Genomic DNA, 24,484 nt, shown 5'->3' with positions numbered 1-24,484 from the left:
CGGTAAAAATTAGTAAGTTACATAGTTACTTCATTTATACAATACACAATGATAGACAATAAGCTTCTGCACAAACATATAAAACGTGCTGTATAGTTACAGTTTAAATACACATACTTACTTCAGTTATCTGCATAACTCAAACACTAAATAATCACCAACAATAAATATTCTACACTGTATATATTCATTCATTTATTATAACATTTATTTACTACCAACGAGTGTTACCATTTATACCTACATAAAATACGTGTTTCATACATACAACTATACATTATTATATCTACAAGCGATAAAGAAAATATACCATCACAGTTACTCAGTGAGCAATTAAAAGAACTGTATTAAACATTTATTAATTAAAGCTACCTAGTGGAAACATATAAATTAAGTTACAAGGTAAACTAGAGAAAAAAAAAAATGGCCAACACAAATGCCGTTAGCAAGAGTGAACATCTTCAACACAATCGTGAAGACAATGATTTCCACACAGTGCTGACACACATATTACCCACGATAGGTACAGGTGAACAACAAGTCAGTGTGTATAGTTAATACTGTATATAGTGTATATATTTTTGATATAAAATAACAAAATATGGGACTATATAATATCATTTTCAGTAATATCTGTGCAATATAAACTAAACTTTAAAAAAGTATCTCAAGGAAATTAGTCAGCAATTATGCAACCATGAACAACATGGAAAAAAGCGTACACAAGCAAAGAGAAACAAACTATGGAAAATCAATACATACAAAAAAGAAAGAAAGAAAAGTAAGAAAGAAAAAAAGAGAAATAAAGTAAGATCACATAACAAACAAATGAAAATAAGTGTAAGTGTTACTATATATGCCAAAATACCACAAAATACAAACAAAAAAGCAAATTGTGTCTCCACAAACAAGTGGCATGACACATCATCACTATCATCGACCGCAGCATATGTTAGGACTGCAGTTATTACAATTATGTTACTCCATATTACAATTATGTACCTACAAACGATATGTAACAATTATGTAACGACAAACGATTGCATTATGTTACACTAACTACAATTATGTAACTACAAACGATATGTAACAATTATGTAACGACAAACGATTGCATTATGTTACACTAACTACAATTATGTAACTACAACCGATATGTAACAATTATGTAACGACAAACGATTGCATTATGTTACACTAACTACAATTATGTAACTACAAACGATAGGTAACAATTATGTAACGACAAACGATTGCATTATGTTACACTTTGCCAATTATGTAACAGCTGCATTAACAAGATGTAACTTTTATGTAACTTTAATTACAATTATGTACCTGCAAACGATATGTAAAAATTATGTAACGACAAAACAGTTGCATTAACAAGATGTAACTTTTATGTAACTTTAACTACAATTATAAGGCCAAGACACATATGTAATAGTTGCATTAACAAAATGTAACTACAATTATAAGGCCAACACAATTATGTAGTACCACAATGTTAGTACAATATTATAAGTCATACAATTATAGCACAATTCTGTATTACCAGTATCATCATACAAGTTAGGTGAAATATTAGACATTACTAAAGTGATAACTCAAATATGTAATGTATAACCTAGCAGTATTACCATTGCACAATTATATGCGTATTATTACTGAATAATCACTATTTACTATGAATAATATATGTATACAATATTCATACAATTATGTTACTTTACAATATTATGTATTTCACTTAATTAGCTTATAAGTTCATTATAATGTGTATGTAGTATGTATCAATATGTTATAACTATTAAATGTCGATGGTACGCCATTTTTGCGCGGCCGAGCAATGTGGTAGGTCTCCATATTATAATTGCAAATCATACTAGATAGATAGATAAATAGATAGATAGAGAGACAGATAGAAGCAGGAAGTCAAATGATGAGAAGGTGTTGTGTCTGCGAGAATCGAGCAGTGCTAAGCATGCTTACACACTCTTAACACTGAGGAAAGCTGACGACAGCGGCCAGTAAGGAGATGATGCAGTTAGCTGTCAGCAGTCCTCTCGTGAACAAAGATCTAGTCCACCCCTGCTATACCAGAATTTAGGAAAGAGAGCTCAGACGGAGATTAGCCACCGAACAGGCTAGACAGAAGGAGACAAGCGACCCTAGAGAGAGGTCGAGACGGAGATTAGCCTTAGAACAGAAAGAGAGAGAGATAGCGAGACAGGAAGGTAGCTACCCGGGACTTATACTCTTATACCTGTTTAATATTTCCAAGACAAATAAAAATAGTCCCATACTATTCTTTACCTCTCCCGTCACTACATGACATCTGGTGGGGAAACTACTACAAGATATAAAAGCCGCTCGACCACAAGTCTAAAATATACTTCTCTACAAGTAACTACAAAGTCTTTATGACACCCCTACATCGCGCCATTTCTGGGTGAACTTGCTGTCTGTTTCTGAACCACAAGCCAACCTGTATCGTGGTTCACGCTACAAGGCAAGAGAATTATTTTATATAACTCAGACTATAAACAGTATAGTGCACAGCCCATTATCCCAATCACGTAATATTTAATAGCCTATATCATAGCATAATACAATGGCCACATAATATAATTCGAAGGATGAAGCTTAGCGATTCGAAAAATTGTCAGGCACACACACACACACACACACACACACACACACACACACACACACACACACACACACACACGGGCGCGCGCTGTTGCCACGTTAGCCAAATCCCGCAACCAGGTGGTCCAGTCGGAAATCTTGCCGAGTGTATGTAGGGTGGTAGGTAGAAATGCAGTTAAGTAGGTGGTATTTAGGGAACAACGACAAGAAAATGTGCAAGTTAATCCTTTATATGCTAAGGGAATAAGTTAAAACTTGATATCTCAGATCATCGTGTGATAAAAGGTCTACAGTACACGGCAAGAATAATACGAGACTTTGTCTTTAGGACCCTAGCATGGCAACATGTAGCAAGTATGTACAGTCGCCAAACTTTCCACCCCGGCCACCTAGCTGCGAGAGGTGGGTAATGGGTGCTGGCAACAGTGTATCTGTTTGTTCGTGTGTACATGCTCGACGAAAGTTCGAATCATCAACTCTCCTCATCCGTTGTGTGAACCTCAGTCAGAGTCAGAGTTCATCCCATAGATGGCTGGGTACGGCTAACTCGAGGCAGTATACCCACTAATGTTTCATAATATTTAGCTTAACCCCTACCCTGCGGGAATGTTTTTACACCCTTTGTGCATCCCGCGAGGATATTCGTGCTCCAACTGACTTTTTAAAAATATTTGCCAAAAATCAGTTATTAGTCCTAGAATATTAAAATTAAATATGCTTATGGCACATACCTTCAGCTTTCCCCTGGGATGTTTGTTGAGCCTTCGCCGACAACCGTAGGACTTGTGGAGACTTCTGAATTTGGGTAAAGAAGTCTCTGTTTTACACTTCCCGACACTCCATAATATGATTACCACAGCCTGATAATATCACTAGAAACACTATTCTATCATTTTCAAGTAGTTTGGAATCCATACTCCCCCAAAAAACACTGTGAAAGCAATGTATATTACGAGCGCGTACGAGCTTCCTACGCTTGCTCGTTCCCCACTGGTATTCTGTCATTTATTATACCACGAATAGGATGGATGGACAGTGTGAAGAGAGCGCTGGATGCGAGAGGGATGTCTGTTGAGCAAGGAAGAGTGGCTGTGCGTGACAGAAATAAATGGAGAGAAATTGTGAATGAATAAGTGATGACGCAGCCCTGAGGGGATATTCTCCCGCATTTGGTCTGATCAGCTGATCAGGTCAGGTGCGGGTAAGGGGATGGGTCTGTTATGATGTGGCAGGGGTAAACCAGTTCTGCTGTCGGGCCCTGCTGCGGATGTCACTGATTGCATTGCCCAGTTGACCCTTGTGCGGTGTGGTGCGGTGAGGATCTGTCCGTTCTCCCTTTTGGGGCTAAGATGCGAATGAATGTGTTTGAATGGATGAGTAAATGGAGAGTGAGTCGTCCTGTCTCGGCTACCTCCCTTTCCTTGGGGGAAGCAGCCTAGGTATATAGATAGATAGATAGATTATTCATAAACACACTCACACTTTATATTCCTATTACCTTATTACACACACACACACACACACACATATATATATATATATATATATATATATATATAGTATTTATCCATAAGTTTCCTTCACTAATAGTAGTTTATTTTCACTCCGGACATTAACTTTCTCGTTCAGTTAACTAGCATAGAGAGCAAAGCTTTCACTGTAATTACTCCAAGTATTTGTACTCATATTCTTATATTAGTAATTATTTAGATTTCTATTTTATTTACACTGTGTTATACACTGTCACTCCCAGTAACTAAGGATTCCTTTCCCTTGGAGCCAGGATGAACTTGGGACACTGAAGCACTTGTAGTTTATCATCATTTCTCCACTGGCTCATCACACGATTCATGAGAAAGATTGTAGTCACTGTGCATCATTATCATGGATAAATTAACCAGTTCACGCTCCACAGCAGAGTCACTTAGTCCTTTACCCCTTCCCACACGAGGTTTAGTAGGGGTAGAGGTCACAGGGCCCTCTAGAAGCCGCGGAAATAGAGGGGCACGTGTGCTACGTGCTTTCATCTCAAGAGACAATACTGAACTAAGTGACGAGGCAGATATGGGGCCGCCAAGGGTTGTCAACGTCAGTGAGGTGACAGCTGCTAATTTATATGCTGTGAAATGATTGGCAGGAAATCTAGACAATACATAATAAATTAGGTAGTTCCAGGTGAATGTAAATATCACTCAGGCTTCTCCCATCCTTTCTTATATTTTAATTATGAGAATAAGTCATACAACATATTTCAAGGGGAAATAAACAGGGAAAATTAGCGAATGAGTGCATGTGGGGTGTTGCCAGGTGTTAATTAGCCAATTCCAGGTGTATGGCACTATCATTTACATTTTTTTCTTCTTTATATATATTTTTTATATAAGAATAAGGTATAGGGCTCATTCCAATGGATGAAATGAGTGAGAAAATCCAGGCAAGATTTGCCTAGCGCGGCGCAGCTGGGGCAGGCGGGAGGAGAGGGTAATGGAGGGGAGGTAGGGAGGGGAGTAAAGAACGGGGAGAAATGGCTAAATTGTCAACAATGGATGTGAGTAGAGATGACAATAGCAGCAGTGACTATTGTTAGACACTGGCAGTACTGACAGATGATACAAGCAACCACTTGAAAGCCCGGGCAAATTCAAAATAACAGAATCGCAAAAGTGACGCCCCGCGGTATGATCCATTGCACCCGAGCGTCACGAAAGTGACGCCCCACGGTTAAGGGGTTAATCCTGCATCATCCTTGAAAATGCTTGGGGTTTCATTTACTCGGGACTTATCTTGGAAAAATCATATTACATCTCTTGTAAAATCTGCTTCCAAGAGATTAGGTGTGCTAAGCCGACTCCATTCCTTCTTTACCCTTGCACAATTGTTGATGCTATACAGGGGTTTTATCCGCCCCTGTTTAGAGTACAACTCTTATGTGTGGGGAGGCTCATCACATACAGCTCTTCTCAATAGGGTGGAGTCAAAGGCTTTTCATCTCATTAACTCTCCTCCTCTTACTGACTCCAACTTCTGTCTCTCCACCGCACTGTTGCATCTTTATATCTTTTCTATCGCTACTTCAATGGTCACTGCTCCTCTGAACTGTCTGCTTGCATTCCTCCACCTCTACGATGGATGCATAGCACCCGTCTAGCAGCAAACTCTTATCCCTTTTCTGTCCAACTCTCTAATGCAAGAGTTAACCATTACTCCCAGTCCTTCATTTATGCAACAGGTCAACTCTGGAACTGTCTCCCTCTGTCTGTATTTCCTGCTTCCTATGATCTCCAGTCTTTCAAATGCAATGTGTCCAGGCATCTCGAAATGATCGGATCTTGAATTTGGCTCTCTCTTGTATTTTGTTTTTCTCTTGGAAGGAACAGTTTTGCGGGCTTCTAGCCTTGGTTGCTTCTTCCTTACATAAAAAAAAGATCTGCCTCAGCAAATGAGTTTCAGCATCTTGACATCTACATTTCCTATCTCCCCTACTTAGTTTAAAATAACATCCACCGAATGAGTAATCCTGTAACGATTAATGACCTAACTTATCTAATCATGTCACGGATCAAGAATGGTATTTCAATAGGTTTAATCGAGACTGGCCCAGGACTGGTAAAATGCAAAACAGTCAGACACCGGCATCTATTTTCCTACCGTAAGGGTCGGTCACACGACGGTTCTTCCCCTCAATATTCACAGTTATTAGCCATAGGTTTATCATGTAATAATGAAAAAGAATACGTTATATAAATATGTAACATATGTGAAGATGCGGTCGTTTAGATTATTTTGCTTATTGTTTTCAATACTCACATTATCCAATACTTTCAAGAAGTTCCTTTGAAATTCTATCGGCTAAAAATTGTCGACTGAATATTGGAATGAACTCTGACTGATGTTCACCAAGGAAGACGAGAGTTGGTGATCCGAACTTCCGTCAAGCATGTACACACTAACAGATACACTGTTACCACTACCCGTTACTCACCTCTCGCGGCTAAGTGGCCCAGATGGAAAGTTTGGCGACTGTACATATGATGTTTGGTTGCTTCTGTAAGGGCACATTTTTGTAACAGTTTGCTGCAGTTCCTGTTATACCTGGCCATGAATCCGTCTCGATTCTCTCCATACTTGTCTCAAAATGGATATATATATATATATATATATATATATATATATATATATATATATATATATATAGATAGATAGATAGATAGATATATATCATTCATTCCTGTTCATTCCTCACCAGTGACTAACCATTCATTCTTGTCTCTTTCCCTACCATCTCATATTAAGACCTTGCATGTCTGACCACGGAGATACAGTGCCAGAAGCCCTGAAGTCCTCCGAGAACCCTACTCTGGCAACTCTGGGGGACAAGCTGTTTTTACCCACAAACCTTAATGATTCAGACCCTTATGGATTCCTGCTTAGTAAGGTTCTTGCTGGTACTCATGCCATGATTGGATTTTTTGATTATCTCATCTTCACCCTGCACAAAGCAAAGGTTACGCATACTACCTACGTCATGAATGATAAGGTAAATATCGGAGGGTGGGATTCTCAAAGGTATTTACGATGTCATATCCCATATTGGTTTTTACAGGATGATTAGCGACTTAAAAATCTTTCCTTGTCCTGTGTATTTTGCCAGAAATTTCTTCCTGCAGAATTAGACCACAGCTACGACAAAGATTTGATTGTAAATATGTTCGACTATCCTATCCCAGCCTCGTTCGAAGAAGATTTTTATTTTGTCATAAAAGTTGTGATATCACAATACATAATAGCTTCATTAAATCAATTTCCTCTTTAAATACTGTAGTGTTTTAATGGAACAAACATTACTCTGTGCAGATGATACGGGGTTAAGTTTATTAAGTCTGTGTCCTGTACAAGGAGATGGTGATTACCGTGCATCTTCACAGCTCTACAAAGGCTATTTGGCGTGGTATCTGCGACGCAACTCTCCCTACACCACCATCATCTCTGATCACCTCACCCGACTAGTGGAGACCGGAATATATGCCAAGATGGTTGAAACTCATAAGACAAAATTAATCGAAAAAGTAACTCAAGTAAGTAAATTGTCATGGTACATTTTATAGCCGTGTTAATTCCAATATGCGTTGCAATGGATAAGGCAAAGGCCATATGAATGATGGTCGGTGCACCGTTAGTCAGCCTAGAATCAGCAAGTGATATTTTCATCTCGACTCACTCTCCTGAAATGGGCATAAGAAACCAAATACGCCGAAAATCATTAGTCACTGAAGTGGGTCACACAACCATTCAGTCTAAAGTCTTCGAAATTCTTGACTCATCCTCAAGAGCCCAAACGATTCAGACAAAACTACGCTTCATAATGCCTGAGATTGTCGTTTCACCGAGTAGTTAAAAAGGGAAGAGCGATGCTTATCATGTAGTGTTAGTTTTTTTTTTTTTTTTAACAGAACAGAGGAAGGAAAAACAAAATCGAATAAAAAAAATCCATACACCAGATTCCTGGAAACTTTCATTCATAAAGTATCTGTAACAGTTGGACTTGAACAGCTATAGGTTGAGGTTTGGGGGAAACAACTCCGGGGAAGCGAGTTCCAGAGAGATGCAGTTCGGGGATTAAAAGAATTCTGATAGACAGAAGTTCTGCAGTATGGCTGTGTGACATTCCAGTCATGAGCGCTACCAGATGCCCGTGTAGCACGAGGGAAGGCATGGAGAGGTGGCACAATGGACGCAACTTCGTCTAAGCGTTTTCCATAAAAATATAAGTAAAATAATGCAAGGGCGGCAACATTCCTTCTTACTTGTAGGGGAGGTAATTATTTTATAATAACAGGTTTATTAATAATTCCAAAGTGCACATGACTCATAGATTATAATTAACTGCTTGTCAGTGAAGAAGTTACACACTTTGTACAATAATCCAAGTTTCTATGAGGCGTTATTAGCAAGTGATCTGGCATTAGGTCCAGCTGAGGGCAATGTGAAGTGAAACGCCGAGATTTCCAATACTTTTGGAGATGGGAATATTAGTAGCATTGAAGGGAACACAAGGATCTGGCAATATCTGTCTATTAGTAAAATGTATATATTTGGTTTTCTAGCATTGAATGGACAAGGTTGTTTTGTCCCCATTCATTGATACAGTAGTAGATAAATTTTGATTTATGGAGATAGCTGTACTGACTTGAGAGTCAGAAATATTAGACTTTGTTAATGGGTGTTTGAGTGTTAATGATATGTGAAATATTGAGTTATCTGCATATGAATAGATGGAATTGTTGGTGACGGATAAGAAATCATTAATATGAACCAGGAAAAGGGTTGGCGCCATAGCTGACCCCTGTGGCATGCCGACGTTAATTGAGTGGAAATTGGAATATACATCATCTACATTTATTTTTCTATCACTGATATATGAGGAAATCAGAGGAACAGAAGACGTTAGTCCATAGCAAGGGAGTTTGGACAGCAGGGAACAGTGCCACACTCTGTCGAAAGCAGAGAACAGTGCCACACTCTGTCGAAAGCTCTCAAAGATGCATGAAACTTCACGGAAACACCCCACCGCCTCTTCCATGTGCATGTATTTTAACACCAATGAGTAAAAACTGGGGGGTCTAGAACATCCTTGAAAAAATATCACTTGACATAAAACAGAAAGTGGCCCATTTGGGACCCAATTCCAACCACCCTACCAAGTTTCATGAAAATCTGTCTCCCACTTTGGCTGTTTCACACACACACACACACACACACACATATATATATATATATATATATATATATATATATATATATATATATATATATACAAGATTGTAGTATATTAGACATAGGAAAAGCATCACCGCTGTTAAGAAACACAAGTTATATACTGTAAGGATTAACTGCACATTGGTTGAAAGTACAGCTGATAAAAGGAAAAAAATCGAACACTGCTTACGGAACAATTTCAGCATACAGTGTACCACAAAGCGATGTGACAGATATGAAAAAAAAAAATGTAGAATTTGGACTCGTTAACTCTGTGGAAGATTGTGTGGTTGGCATGGACCTACTGGGTAGATTCTGGGACTCAACCCCAGTACTTGGTCCTCCTCCGAGTCCAGGCATAAACCTCTTACTGTTCTCTAGACCTTGAACACAGCAAACTGCCTGACAATCAAACCTCTAAATATTAATAACATACGTTTGATGGTTTGATGCGCATCTCAGTCGTCAATTTGAATTAATTTGGGGGAATTTTCATTTTGAACCGTGATTAAAACTTAACTATCTGGCAGAAATACTACAGGTCATATTTTGTATCTGAGCATGAAAGTTTGTCAGTAATATATAAAGGTAAAGTTAAGATGAGACGCCATGCGGTGCTTAGGGAAGGCGCTCATCTCCGTAAACATAGACCTTTGAGTCTGTGGCGGGTTATTCACCCACTCTCCTGGGATACACGGCAATTGCATCGTCCAGGTTACCACAGTTACGTCCCCTAGGTAATACCTTAGGGACGTAACCACAAACTTCGGTGTTAAGTTACTCACGCATCAGCGAACCTCCGCCACCCCCAGCATCCCGATACAACAACATGCATCAGAGTCAGCACGAATGGGTCTAGAACTTATTCCTATATTTCATGGAATGAATATGAAAAACAACCATTGAAACTGACAACTTGTAACGGTGCTCCAGTCCCCATCCCAGATACTAAGCCCTCACAAGTAATATGTTTCGTACGTGATAAGTTAGTGATAAACACTTCGCTAAATTCCTGCAATATACTGTGTGTTGAATCAGTTTTAATACTGCTACATTACTATAGTTTTCTTTTTGTTTATATAATAAGCGTTTCATACGTAATTAATCACAAATGTTGTTAGTAATCTGGGAATAGTATGATTATTATCCAAAACACAATAAATAATATATGAGGTTTCAAATAAGACACTGCAGTATAAGTCATGTATAAATAACATTTGCCATATGATCAACTACTGCAGTGCTGGAAGACCCAACCATCTGTGATCAGTCGTTGTCCTAGCCATTTAATTCTGCAATGTAACTATTGTAATGTTCGTACAATGGTTGTGTGCTATATCATTAATTAAAATGTAATTAGTATGAAAAGATATTTCATAGTGAAGGGATGTTATATAAATAATAGCAGAGTAATTAATAAAGTCGTGCAACCATATTGCCTAACGTACAGTGAATATAACAGTGGTGTAAATGAGGATGATGGCAAACTGCATGTAAACAGCATTCTCTATTCAGTTAGATATTTCAGTACAATTGTGTCAAGTGGTGTATGATGTTCACGTATATTAACGCCAATAAAGTGTGCTTTGTGAGCGGTTGACGATCGAACGAGCGCCATGGTATCACAGTTTCCCTGTGATATGCACAGTGTTACGACGAAAGATCTTTTTTTTAATTTGATTTCGAAACTGAGGCCTGACCCAGCCCGGCCTGACCCCACCCGTCCGTCACGCTAAGCAGTAACTAATAACTTTACTCCTATGTGAAGTAGAGTTGAAATTCTTTCGGTGTGTCATACATTCATTGAGTAAATTTTGTTATCTACTGAAAATTCGCCCATAAAGTCGCATGAACCCCCAGGAATATCGAGTTTTCCAAGGGAGTGTTCGGCTCTAATCAGTGAACACCAGGCTGGTTATTTCCAGACTTATCTGGGAGTACACATCGCTCGGTCGCTTCGCTCGTTCGTTCGTAATCAGATTTCCAATATTGTTTTTCTAAGCCGTAGAAAATGTGATAACGATATACTAGTAGACATATCAAAAGTAGCAGTACATCAAATAGTGAAATATTGGGCTATATTTATGGCATTATAATTATATGTTTATTATAGTTGGATAGCATTAAAGTGATAACAAATAAGTAATATTAAAGTAGTATTAAGAATGGTATTAAGGTATTATAATAGTATATAATGTTAAATTATATATGGATATGGATTACACAGTGATATGAAGTGACCTCTTGCATATATCAAGAGTGGATAATTAAGCTGAGCGTCAACTTGGGTTTATGAAGCAATTATTACACATTTTGTGTCCATTTTGTTGCTGAATGACTATATAGCCTATAATATAAACAGTATATATAGTATGAAAGATTGCAGTTTTACAGAACCTATTTCATCAGAGAGTGCCAAGACTACCAATTATTGATTTACTGTGGAAATACTGAGGCCCAGCTCTACTGAAAACATTACGGAAATTGTATTTTTTAACGCAAGTTACCAGTAAGCCGTTTGTTGTTGTTGTTGTTATTATTATTATTATTATTATTATTATTATTATTATTATTAAAATACCTCCGCCGCCACCGGATCTACCACCCCGCCACCCCCCACCCCACCACTGAGCCGCAGCCCCACCACCACCCCAGGAGGACACCACGGTGGGCCAGGTCAGGGTGAGACTGACCCAGAGCGACAAGGGCGCCCCGGCGCCCCTCTTTTGAGTCCCTCTTCCACTCAACTGACCCAACAACAACCAAGCAGGAATGAGAGACGACCCTGCGAGCGGAGCAGCCTTCACCAGGTTCGGGGTGGGACTGATCCAGGAACAGTCCCAAACAATGCCGCAGTAATGGCCACAGTAGGTACTGGGGAGGGAGCGGCCACAGTACGACCCTCAATTGTTGCCCCCTGTAGCTCCGCCACAACGGCCACAGTACGTGTGGGGGAAGGAGCGGCCACAGTATGCCCTTCAGCTACAGCCACCCCGAAGACAGCCTCGGAGCATTAGCTATTGAGCGAGCTCCGACTGGCAAAGGAAGGAGGAATGGAGCCGCGACAACGGCCACAGTATGTGACGGGGAAGGAGCGACCACAGTACGCCCTTGATCCACTACCTCCTCCTCCTACGGGAGTAACACCGTAGTAACGGCCACAGTACGTACCAGGGAGGGAGCGGCCACAGTACGCCCCTAAGTTACTTCTTGTTGGGCAGGCAGAGCTGCGATAACGGCCACAGTAAGTATCTGGGAGGGAGCGGCCACAGTACGCCCCTCATCTGCTTCTTTCTCCTTTGGGAGCAGTGCCGCCACAATGGCCACAGTACATGTGGGAGAAGAAGCAGCCACAGTACGTCCTTCAGCTGTTGCCCTTAGGGACTGCAAAACCGCCACAACGGCCACTGTACGTGTGGGGGAAGTAGTGGCCACAGTATGCCCTTCATTCGCAGTCTCTAGGGTTCTCTCAGAGGAGAAGGTCCCTTGTGCAGCCAGCACACTACCCCTCAGCTGCATGGGATGCCCCTCCCTCTCTCCCTCCAGGTGTGGTTCCCTGGAGGTGCTGCCGTTCCAAGAGTGGTGGCGAGGTCCTGTCCCGGTCCTGCAGCCAACCCCTGGACGACACCAGCCCCTGACGGACGCCCTGCCGATGAGGCGCTGCAGTTCACTCCTGTCAGCGCCCTGCTCTGTAGGCGACCGCAGCATCCGGACTCCCAGGGCCAGTCGGCAGGCACCAGAGCAGAACCACTCGGGCCCCACTCCCCCATGGCCCTCCGCCCGGAGTAAGAGGCAGCAGGCCCGCCTACTAAAGCTGTTTGGCCCCAGCCCCGAGGGCCGCCTATCAGGTCGAGGCACCCAGATGGGAGGGCCTCCCTGCACCCCCCTGACGAAGCAGGCCCTGGCAGTGACGCCCCTGCGGGTGGTACATTGCCTCCTGCAGGAGGGCTCCCCAGAAGGGTTCCCTTCCACGCCCAGACGTCACCTCCATTAGCCCAGGAACCAAGGGCATAGTGGCGACTCCAATGCATCTCCCAAGTCATGCCTAAGTGAATAAGAGACAGTGACAGTGGGACCATGAAAATATAACATAAAGTGACGAATAGTGTACATCCATACCAGAGCAGAAATCAAGGGTCAGTGAGCACGGATTGTAAGACAGTTGTGGTATATAGAAAAGACTGTGACTATACTAATGGCGACCCGAAAAAGACTAAGTCCAACCGGCAGAGGCGAAACCAGTGAATTAGTGTCGCCATGGCTAAGTGACAATTCCGAGTGCCGCTGCTCGCGCCACATTGAAAGTATAGTAATATCGGCCCAAATGACCCTTTATTCCATTCCCATGTAGTGTATCAAACAGAATATATAAAATGACAATTATGCCTAAAAACTAACACCCATGCCGTGCTCTAGTGACTGACAAAATCTGTATAATTGATCATCATTATAATCTGCCCCCAATGTCACTGTTGTGTCTGTGCACCTTGTATCTGAAACCAAACTCTGTCACCCTGTCCATTCTGTATCCAGTGTCTCTTAGTTTCCCTATTGTAAAAGGTGTTGAATAAAGACAATAGATGTGTTACTGCCGAGTTTTTATGCCCTGTTACTTTGTTGATGCTTTATTTCCGGTCTGGAAAGAGGACCCCGCTCAGTTGCAGGCGCTTTTAGGACGAGAGGTTGAACTAAAAACACCCCGCATAACAATTATTATTATTATTATTATTATTATTATTGTTGTTGTTGTTGTTGTTACTGTTCTTCTTCTTATTATTACTATTATTATTATTATTATTTATTTATTTTCTTTTTTTAACTTTTATTACAACAACAACTACTACTAAAACTACTACTACTACTACTTTTAAAAGAGAGAGAGAGACAGACAGAGAGAGAGAGCAAATTATCGTCCGACATTAGGCATTATGAAACTGAGTTAGATGTGCACTTTTTTTAATGCTAGGAAAAAGGAACCAAAGGCCACAATCTCGAAAAACTGTTCCTTCCAAGAGAAAAACAAAATACAAGAGAGAGCCAAATTCAAGATCCGATCATTTCGAGATGCCTGGATACACTGCGTTTGAAAGACTGGAGATCATAGGAAGCTGGAAATACAGACAAAGGGAGAGAGTTCCAGAGCTGACTTGTTGCATAAATGAAGGACTGGGAGTAACGGTTAACTCTTGCATTAGAGAGTTGGACAGAAAAGAGGACAGAGTTTGCTGCTTGACGGGTGCTACGTGCCTGCAGTAGAGGTGGAGGAATGCATGCAGACAGTTCAGAGGAGCAGCGACCACTGAAGTAGTGATAGAAAAGAGATAAAGATGCAACAGTGCAGCGAAGAGACAGAGGTTGAAGGGAGCCACTAAGAGGAGAGTTAATGAGACAAAAAGCCTTTGACTCCACCCTATTGAGAAGAGTTGTGTGTGTAGAACATCCCCACACATGTAAGTTGTACTCCACACAGGGGCGAATAAAACTTGTGTATAGAGTCAGCAATTGAGCAGGGGTAAAAAACGAACGGAGTCGGCTTAACACACCTAATCTCTTGGAAGCAGATTTACAAGAGATTTAATATGATCTTTCCAAGATAAGTCCCGAGTGAATGAGACCCTAAGCGTGTTCAAGGATGATGCAAGATTAAGCTGAGTATTATTAAATATTAGTGGGTACACCTGTGGAAGATTTTGTCGGGATGATAGGTGTAAGACCTGAGTCTTAGATGCATTAAAAACAACAAGATTATTTTTACCCCAGTCAGAGATACGAACAAAGTCAGACATTAGGTGTGCCATAGCCTCATCCTTTGTTTGTTGAAGTAACTGGTGAGATGGACGTTGTGGGAACCGAATGGAAAGGTGAAGGGTGGAGGCATCAACATACGAGTGGATAGGGTTAGATGTACAGCTTAGAAGGTCATTGATGAATAAAACGAAAAGAGTTGGTGATAGGACAGAGCCCTGAGGAACACCACTGTTGATAGATCTAGGAGAAGAATGATGGCCATCTACAACAGCGGCTAAAGAACGACCTGAAAGGAAGCTATAGATGAAGGCACAGATAGAAAGATAGAAACCGTAAGAGGACAGTTTGGAAATTAAACATTTGTGCCAGACGTGATCGAAAGCTTTGAGATGTCAAGTGCAATGGCAAAGGTTTCGCCAAAATCCCGAAAGGAGGATGACCAGGTGTCTGAATGGTAGGTGAGAAGATCGCCAGTGGAGCGTCCCTGACGGAACCCATACTGATGATCAGAAAGAAGGTAGTGATACGAAAGATGCTTTAAAAATTTTCTATTAAGAATTCACCCGAAAACTTTTAAGATAAAGGATGTTAAAGCAATTGGACGATAGTTAGAGGGTTGGTAATGGTCACCCTTCTTTGGGACTGGCTGAATGAGAAGAAACTTCCAGCAAGAAGGAAAGGTACAAGTTGACAGACAAAGACGAAAGAGTTTTTGTAGGCAGGGTCTTAAGCACAGAAGCACAGTTCTTGAGAACAACAGGAGGGATTCCATCAGGCCCATATGCCTTGTTAGTATAGAGGCCTGTGATGGGAGAAAATACATCAGCTGAAGAGGGGGGAAGTGAAGGACGAACTGCACTGGAATCATCTGAGGTGGAATTGGAGGAGAAAGTCTGAGCGAAGAGATCTGCTTTATCAGTAGAAGAGATGGCTACAGAACCATCAGAGAAGAAAAGAGGAGGGAAGGATGATGAGGTAAAGTTGTTAGAAAGGTTTTTGCCAAGGTGCCAGAAGGAGCGGGAGGAATTCGAGTTGGAGAATTGAGAGCATTTAGTATGGATGAAATTATTTTTAGCAGAGAGAAGAACAGACTTGGCACGATTCCGGGCAGAAACATAAGCAAGATGTGATTCAGGGGTGGGTTAGTGCTGGTAGCTTTTATAGGCCCTCTCCTTGATGTGGACAGCATTAGAACAAGTGTGATTAAACCAAGGCTTTCTTGCTTTAGTCAAAGGATATGAGAAAGGAATGTATGCTTCCATGCCTGAGAGAATAACCATCGTAATGCAAGAGGCACACTCAGATGGCTCCCTGCCATGGAAACAATAATCATTCTAGGGAAAATCAAAGAAGTACTGCCTGAGGGCCTCCCAATCAGCAGCTCCAAAGTGCCACAACCGACGTTTCTTTGGAGGGTCCACAGGCTATACCGGAGGAATAGGACAGGTTAAGGTGATATGATTGTGATTGGAGGAGCCCAACGGAGAGAAAAGATTAACAGTGTAAGCAAAAGGATTAGTTGTAAGGAAGAGGTCAAGTATTTTGGAGCTCTCTCCAAGGCGGTCAGGGATATGGGTAGAGTGCTGTACTAGCTGCTCTAGGTCATTAAGGATAGAAAAGATGTAGGGTTGTTCACGAGGTGGATCAGTGAAAGGAGAGGAGAGCCAAAGGTGGTGGTGAACATTGAAATCTCCTAAAATGGAGATTTCAGAGAAAGGAGAAATGGGTAGAATGTGTTCCATCTTAGAAGTAAGATAGTCGAAGAATTTTTGATAGTCAGTTGAATTTGGGGATAAGAAGACAGGAGAGATATATTTAGTCAGAGAATGACAGGATAGCCGAAGCCAGAGTGTAGAGAATTCAGAAGAATCAAGTTCAAGAACAACAGAGGAAGATAAGTCGTTGCGTATATGTACAGAACAGCCACCTTTGGCTTTGACATGAGTATAGAGAAAGTAGGAGGGTACAGAAAATGGTTTGCTGTCAGTTGCCTCAGACACCTGAGTCTCAGTTAGAAAGAGAAGATGAGGTTTTGAGGAGGATAGGTGGTACTCACCAGAGCGAAAGTTTGAGGAAAGGCCACGAATGTGGCTTCACATAAGAATTTTCTGCATTCTTATCGAATAATACCATCCATCCATCCATCATCTAAACCTGTGTTACCCCATGAGGTGCGTAGGAGCCCGGGGCTAGGCAATCTGGTCCTGACATTTAAAATAAGAATGTCCAGCCTCATTGATCCCTGAGTGGCATTAGGCTACGTGAGAAATTAACCTCAACAATGCCTTAGATATAAACCTGCACAGGCTCAATCCGATTGGAACGCCTTAATCACCCACTAAACCACCAGCCGCCATAGTTGGTTATGTGGTTACCACGCAGGGTAGTAAAGGTTACCTGGAGTACAGGAAACCATTTGGCTTGTCACTTAATGTAGTCACCAATAGGCAGAATGCAGAGGAAAGAATGAAGGAAAGAACAACATAAGAGGAAGGAATGAAAGAAGGAAGAAAGGAAAGGGCAGCCACCTGACAGCAGCACTACATTGAGTGAGTGGATGGTTAGTGCCCCCACCTACCACAGTAATACCAACTGAGGTATATAAAGGAACCATTCATTTGAGTATGTACCGCGATCATGCCTGAATTTGGCACACACGATGCCAGCAGCAATTACATAACAGGGGTAACAAGGAAGGATACCAACAATATTTGAGAGACAGACACACACACTCACACACACACACACACACACCAACGAGGCAGAGGAGGGTAGGGGTGTTCACGAGAAAAAGAGGGCAAGTGATGTAGTGCTTAGGTCACTCTGATGTGTATGGGCGGGAAGTTGTACAGCGTATACACGACAGTGACAGGTGTGGAGCAGCTGTGTACGGAAGCTGTACTGGGAAGTAGCGGTGCCAGCGCCCAAGGCTGGTAGACAATTGGTCTGCCTGGAACTGGTGCTGTTAGGTGGGACATTATCATGGGTAGAACTTTAACCTCTTCAAAATTCAAGACGTTTTTCCCCTTTTTTTCTATCCACTTCAGTCTTTCATTTTGTTGCTGACAGCATTGTTGAAGACGCTGGGTCGGCTTTATACTTTCGATTTGATTTTTAAATAATGAAGAAAGGTCATGTACTTCATCGCTCGTATTTAGCTATGAGCTTTGTCCATTTATCGTTGCTGACTGTGTGCAGGCCTATTATTTTCTCCTCACTTCTATTCATTTTAATACCATTAGTATAAATTTACTTCAGAGAAAGAAATATCTGTCCAAACGAAAAAAAGGATTAGTATTTTTCCTAACTGCTCGCCTAAACATATGAAAGTAAACGTCTGAAGCAAATGAACTGAACAACAACGAAAATTTTGTTAACAATATTACCATGCCATGAAAGTATTTCTTTATTCTTTTTCTAACATTATAATAAATATAATCCCTCCAAAGATAAACGATCATTTCAAGGACGACATAGGTTCTGTGTGTTAAGCAAGTGAGTGATGGCGTACAACTGTGTATTTCAGGTTCGTGGTGACGGGGTGCTGAACCTGAGGCATCTACAGGGCGCCTTTATCGTGCTGGCGCTGGGCCTGGTTACTGCCTCTCTCACCCTGATGATGGAATGCGTGGTCTAACTTAATGTAGCCTAGCCCTAGCCCTCCCTCCGCCATGCATCACCCAAGCCCTCTCTCCACCCTTCCTTACCCTAGCCCTCCCTCCACCCTGCCTTATCCCAGACTTCCCTCCACCCTGCCACACCATAGCCCTTCCTCACCCTGATGATGGAGTGCCTGGTTCCGTACTTATAAACACTAAGACTGCGTCATAAGGCGAAAGGCTGTCCTAAATTCACAGGAACGGGTCATAATTCCTTATGTGGCATAGCTAAAGACACCTCCTAAGTGGATATTGCCCTTCAGTCACGGCTACTGACTAGATCACAAGGGTAACATAGTCACCGCACAACAACAACATATTTGCCACCGTCAACCAAGACGTTTTTGTGACATGAAGGATGTGCTTAATGAGATAAGTGATGCAGAACTGGTAAAGAGATACTGACTGGACCATGGAGGCATAATTTTTGTGACAGATTTGGTGCTGGAGACCCTAACAAAACCAACGGCAAGAAACAAGGCTCTCACGCCATTACCTTAGAACTGGGAAAAATGCTACTTTGTAGTGTTGACGACCACTTGTGCATTTCTCGGTAAATTTTCACCGGTTGTCAGTACACCCCCCCAGGTTGTGCAGTATATTTTTCTGGTAGTTTTTGACGAAATTTGAGTGATTTTGCTCTTCATTTTTGTCGGAAATCCTTCATTTTGCCTCTTTTCCAATCATGAACTTTGACTGGATGAGGAGGTGAAATGAAGTATTTTCGGCGGAAAACGAAGGCAAAAAATCCGAAATCACAAAAAAACACCAGAAAAATATACTGCACAACCGGTTAACCCATCCAAACGAACCTAACCTAACCTGCTGCAGCAGAATGTTTGCCTTAGAGATACGGTGGTCCACTTTGTGCAGTACACTCTTCTGGCAGTTTTTAATGAAACACACGTACGAATGCACGCATTTTTTACATGGACTGGCAGAGTCAAGATCCAAGATATCGTATTTTGGTACATATTTAATAAATTTAATATCACATATTTAATAAATTTAATATCGCAAATAGATAATTAATAAATTAAATATCTATTTGCGAATGGGGTTATGGGGGTTTATTAGCATTCTTAGGTATTATACTATGCGTTTATCGTGGGAATATCCTGGAACTGCATACTGGCGACTTGTAAAATAAACTCGTTTCTCTATCGTACTGTCAGAGTTCTCCAAGCTGCTGGTGGCAGTGTTGTTCGTTTACAGGATGGTATGGTGAGGCAACATGTCCTCGTCAACAGTAAAACAAAGTGGTAAATTTATCTATCTATCTATCTATTACCAGAAGCCCCAATCCCGTACGGGATGGCCACAAACAAATCGCCTCCACGTTGCCCTGTCCCCCGCCATTTCACTGCCTTGCTCCCAGCTCACACCCACTCTCTCTCATATACCTCTCCACTCCACCCCTCCGGGGGTGTGTTGTGTGTGTTGTGGGGATATTTGCCCCACACTTGGTGGGGCACAGGCAAACAAAGAGCCCGTCAGGGAAACAGCAGATGGTGGCTCTCCAAGGAGAGCGTAGTGGGGCCGGCAAATGGCTGACGAGGAGGCAACGAAAGCAGGGGGAGGCGGGATGGTGAGGGAAAACAAGCACACGATTGTTGATCGAGGAGGGCAGGGCGGGACGGTGAGTGCAGGGTGGAAAAACACGGCGCCGAAGTAGGGGGCGTCGACGAAATCACAGATAGAGACCGCCCCGATGCTGCCCTCAACCCCCTTGCCCCTGATAGAAAGGGCAATATAGACTCACCCAACTCTCCAGCAGCAGCAGGTGGAAGCACAGAGGGAAGGCCCGGTCTTGGTCGTCATAAAAGGGCACAACCCCGGTCCAGGTAGTGGTGGAGGGATGGTCGTCGGCCGGTATCGTGGGAACGGAGGAGTCTCGACCTCCTGGTCGGCATACGAGGGCACTCCCTCAAGATGGAGAGGACAGGCCCGACCCTCGGCTGATATGGCTGCTGTGAAGAGCTGGTCCCGCTGGGAACGGTGGTGATGTTGCCTCGGCGAGAGGTGGGCTGTGAGTTCCATTCATCAATCTCATCCTCGGCCTCCCCCTCCCTCTCCCTCCCCACCTCACTCACATACACTCTCCTCATCAGCCTCTCACCCTCCATCCTCTCCACATGGCCAAACCACCTCAGTGTGTTCCTCCTAATGGTTCCTATCACATCCACACCACAATGCTTCTTTATATCCTCATTTGTCAGCCTGTCTCTCCATGTGACTCCACAGGCTCCTCATAAATAACTAATTTCCACTGCTCTCACTCTTGACTTGTGTCCTTTCAACAACGTCCAAGATTCACATCCATACGTTAGAGGTGGTATCACAAAACTGTCATGTAGTAACTTTTTCACTTCCATGTTCACTTCCCTGTTTCTTATCACTGCTTTCAAGGAATCAGGAACCTTTTTTCCCTGCTGTACCCTTTCAAGCACTTCACCCTGCAAACCTCCATCCTTACTCATCACACTACCCAAGTACTTAAACGAACTCACTTTTTCCAATTCCTCACCATCCGACCTGACTGTACATTCACTGACTTCACCTCTCTCAAAGACCATCACTTTACTCTTCCCTACATTCACCTTTAGATTCCGTTTCTTACACACACTTCCAAACTCATCCACCAAGCCTTGCAGCTCCCCATCGTCTTCACTCAACAACACAGTATCATCTCCAAACAACAGTACAGGGAGTTTCCAAACACTACCCTCTCTAACCAGGGCCACTCCAACATCAACTGCCCTACCTTGTACCTCTTTAATTACCCCATCCATGTACAGATTCAACAACCATGGAGACATGACACATCCCTGTTTCAACCCAACCTTCAAAGAGAATAATACACTCAGGTCACCATCCACATGCATTGCAGCCTTAGCACATACTCTTCACAGCATTCAAGAACTTCCCATCTACTCATATATTCTTAATACTTTCCACAATCCTTGTCTATCTACCCTGTCATATGCTTTCTCCAAATCCATGAAAGCCGCAAACAACTTCTTTCCCTTCTCTAGAAACTTTTCCACTAAAGATCTAAGAATGAATATCTGATCTACACATCCTCTTCCCTTCCTAAAGCCTCCCTGTTCTTCTCCAACTAATTCCTCTGTTCTTTCCCTAACTCTATCAATAAGTATCCTACCATACACTTTTCCTATTACACTAGGAAGACAAATGCCCCTATGATTACCACACACTTCTTTTCCCCTTTTCCTTTGTACAAGGGAATAATTATACCTGACTTCCAATCCTCCGGGACTCTACCTTCCTCCCAGGCCAATCTGCACATCTTCCACATCCATTCTACTACTATCTCTCCCCCATGCTTCAGCATTTCACCATACACTCGATCAATTCCTGGGGCTTTCCCCCATTTGACTTTCTTCATTGCTTCCACAACTTCTATCCTACTGATTTCTTCCTCTCTTCTCATCTCCTTCCTTCTCCCAGCCATTCCCCAGCCACTTATACTCGCATTACTTCCATAGTCTATGTTCAACATTTCCTTAAAGTGTTCTCTCCATCTGCTCACCTTTTCTCCCTTCTCCACTAGTAATCTACCATTTTTATCTTTCACTCCCCTGCTAACTTCATTGCCACCCTGTCTTACTCTCTTCACCTCCATCCAGAACATTTTCTTACAGTCCCTTCCCTTTACACTCAAATTCCTTCCAAATTCCTCATCCACTCTCTTCTTACTCTCTCTTACTAAACTTTTCACCTCTCTCTTTCTTTCTACATATAACTCTCTCTTCTGCCTCTCAACTTCTTCCACGTCCCTATTTCTCATCCATTCATTGTATGCTTTCTTTTGTGCCACAACCTGTTTCACCTCTTCATTCCACCACGCTCTTCCCTGCACCCCATTTCCTCTTGTCTTCACCCCACACACCACCTCACATGCTGCACATATCTCTTCTGTGAATAGCCTGCACACACCTTCCACCTCCCCCATCTGCTCCAATTCATATTTACCCAATCGTTCCTCCACTTCTCTCTAATATTCTGCCTTTTTTCATCCTCTTGTAAGCTTTCCACTCTCCTTGCAACTATTTCTTCCTCCCGTCCTTCCCTTCTTCTATTTCTCCATCTTACTTGGATCTTGATTCTGGCCACCACCAAGTAGTGGTCAGAAAGTCCACTCCCCCAACCTCTATAAGCTCTTGCATATTATTACACATCTTCGCATCCTTTCATCCACACACACGTAATCAATCATTGCCTTCCTTTCATTCAGTTCACCACCCACCCTTCTCATCACTCGCCATGTATACCTGTGGATCATTTTATGCCTGAAGAGGGTATTGGCTATCACCAACCCCCTCCTGTCACAAATATCCACTAACGCACTGCCATTCTCACCTATCTCAGCAGGCACACCTCACTCACCAACAATTCCATCCACCTTCACATTCCCTGCTTTACCATTCATATCACCGATCAAGAATGCTCTCTCATTCCTTCCAGACTTTTCCATGCACACTTCCATATTTGTCCAGAACTCTTCTTTCACTCAGCTTGCACGATCTTGCATTGACGCATACACACACACAATCGCCCACATTTGTATTTCACCTTTCAATCTTACCCACACAATCCTTGACCCAACTGATCCATACTCTCTTATGTTCTTCCATCTTTTACTCACAACAATATACACTCCTTCTTTTGCCCTCTCATTCTCACCTACTCCTGCACATATACCCCATCCATACTCCCATTCTCTCACATTCTCTCCTCTCCATTTAGTTTCAGTTACTACACATACATCCACTTTTGTACAATTAAGCACCTAGACAATCTCTCTCTCTTTCACCTCATCATTCGCACCCCTTACATTCCATGTTGCGATCCATACGACGAGCAGGGATACTGGGGGAGTATTCTTGAAAACCCCCCTACCCCCAGGGGGTAAATATATAATTCCTAAAAATTTCGCGTTATTTTGTTAACTTTTCACCGAAAACATTTAAGAAAAATATCGTAGCAATTGTAGATCTTTTGTTATGTCTTTTCTCCTGTTTTTTTTTTTTTCTTCAATTTTCAAAACTTCCAAGTGCTACATATAGCAAACCGTTATCACAGCAGCTTATGATTTCAACCTAACAAAGCCTCGACTTTGTTGCGATGAACTCCTCCTTAAGTCACATTTCTGACTTTCATCTAACTATGATGTAGGTTTTATAAGTACGGCCCCTGGTCTAGCCAAGTGTAGCCTAGCCCTAGCTCTCCCTCCACCCTGCATCACCCAAGCCCTCCCTCCACCCTGCCTCAACCTATCCCTCCCTCCACCCTGCCTCAACCTAGCCCTCCCTCCACTCTCCCGCATCCCAGATTTCCCTTCACCCTGCCTCATCTTATCCCTCCCTCACCCTGAAGATTGAGTGCCTGGTCTAGCCAAGTGTAGCCGACCCATAGCCTTCCCTCTGCCCTCCATCACCCTAGCCCTCCCTCCACCCTGCCTCATCCCAGACTTCCCTCTACCCTGCATCACCCCAGCCCTCCCTCCACTCTATCTCATTCCAGCTCATCCTTTCCTGCCTCTCCCTAGCTCTCCCCCTAACCTGCCTCTCCCCAGCTCTCCCTCCATTCTGGATGAGCCAAGCTGTTCCTCCACCCTGCCTCTCCTCAGCCCTTCCTTCGCCCTG

At 42.5% G+C, this 24,484-nt stretch overlaps 1 protein-coding gene across 1 annotated transcript in view; it reads left to right on the top strand.

The window, feature by feature from the left end:
* LOC145398213 (glutamate receptor ionotropic, delta-2-like) overlaps positions 1 to 18,793 on the top strand; it is a 109,033-nt gene extending 90,240 nt beyond the window's left edge. Inside the window, exons 4-6 of the mRNA XM_080271167.1 lie at positions 6,946 to 7,189; positions 7,578 to 7,727; positions 18,683 to 18,793. Of these exons, the coding sequence (XP_080127293.1) occupies positions 6,946 to 7,189; positions 7,578 to 7,727; positions 18,683 to 18,793 (505 nt within the window). The remainder of the gene's footprint in view (positions 1 to 6,945; positions 7,190 to 7,577; positions 7,728 to 18,682) is intronic.
* Positions 18,794 to 24,484: the final 5,691 nt, after the last annotated feature.

Source organism: Coenobita brevimanus, chromosome 44, assembly GCF_032717465.1.
Source record: "Coenobita brevimanus isolate Jiangsu-jjx chromosome 44, ASM3271746v2, whole genome shotgun sequence".
In the NCBI taxonomy this organism is placed as follows: Eukaryota; Metazoa; Arthropoda; class Malacostraca; order Decapoda; family Coenobitidae; genus Coenobita; species Coenobita brevimanus.
Note: the sequence above shows the minus strand (reverse complement) of the source record. Positions and strands in the feature narration are given on the sequence as shown.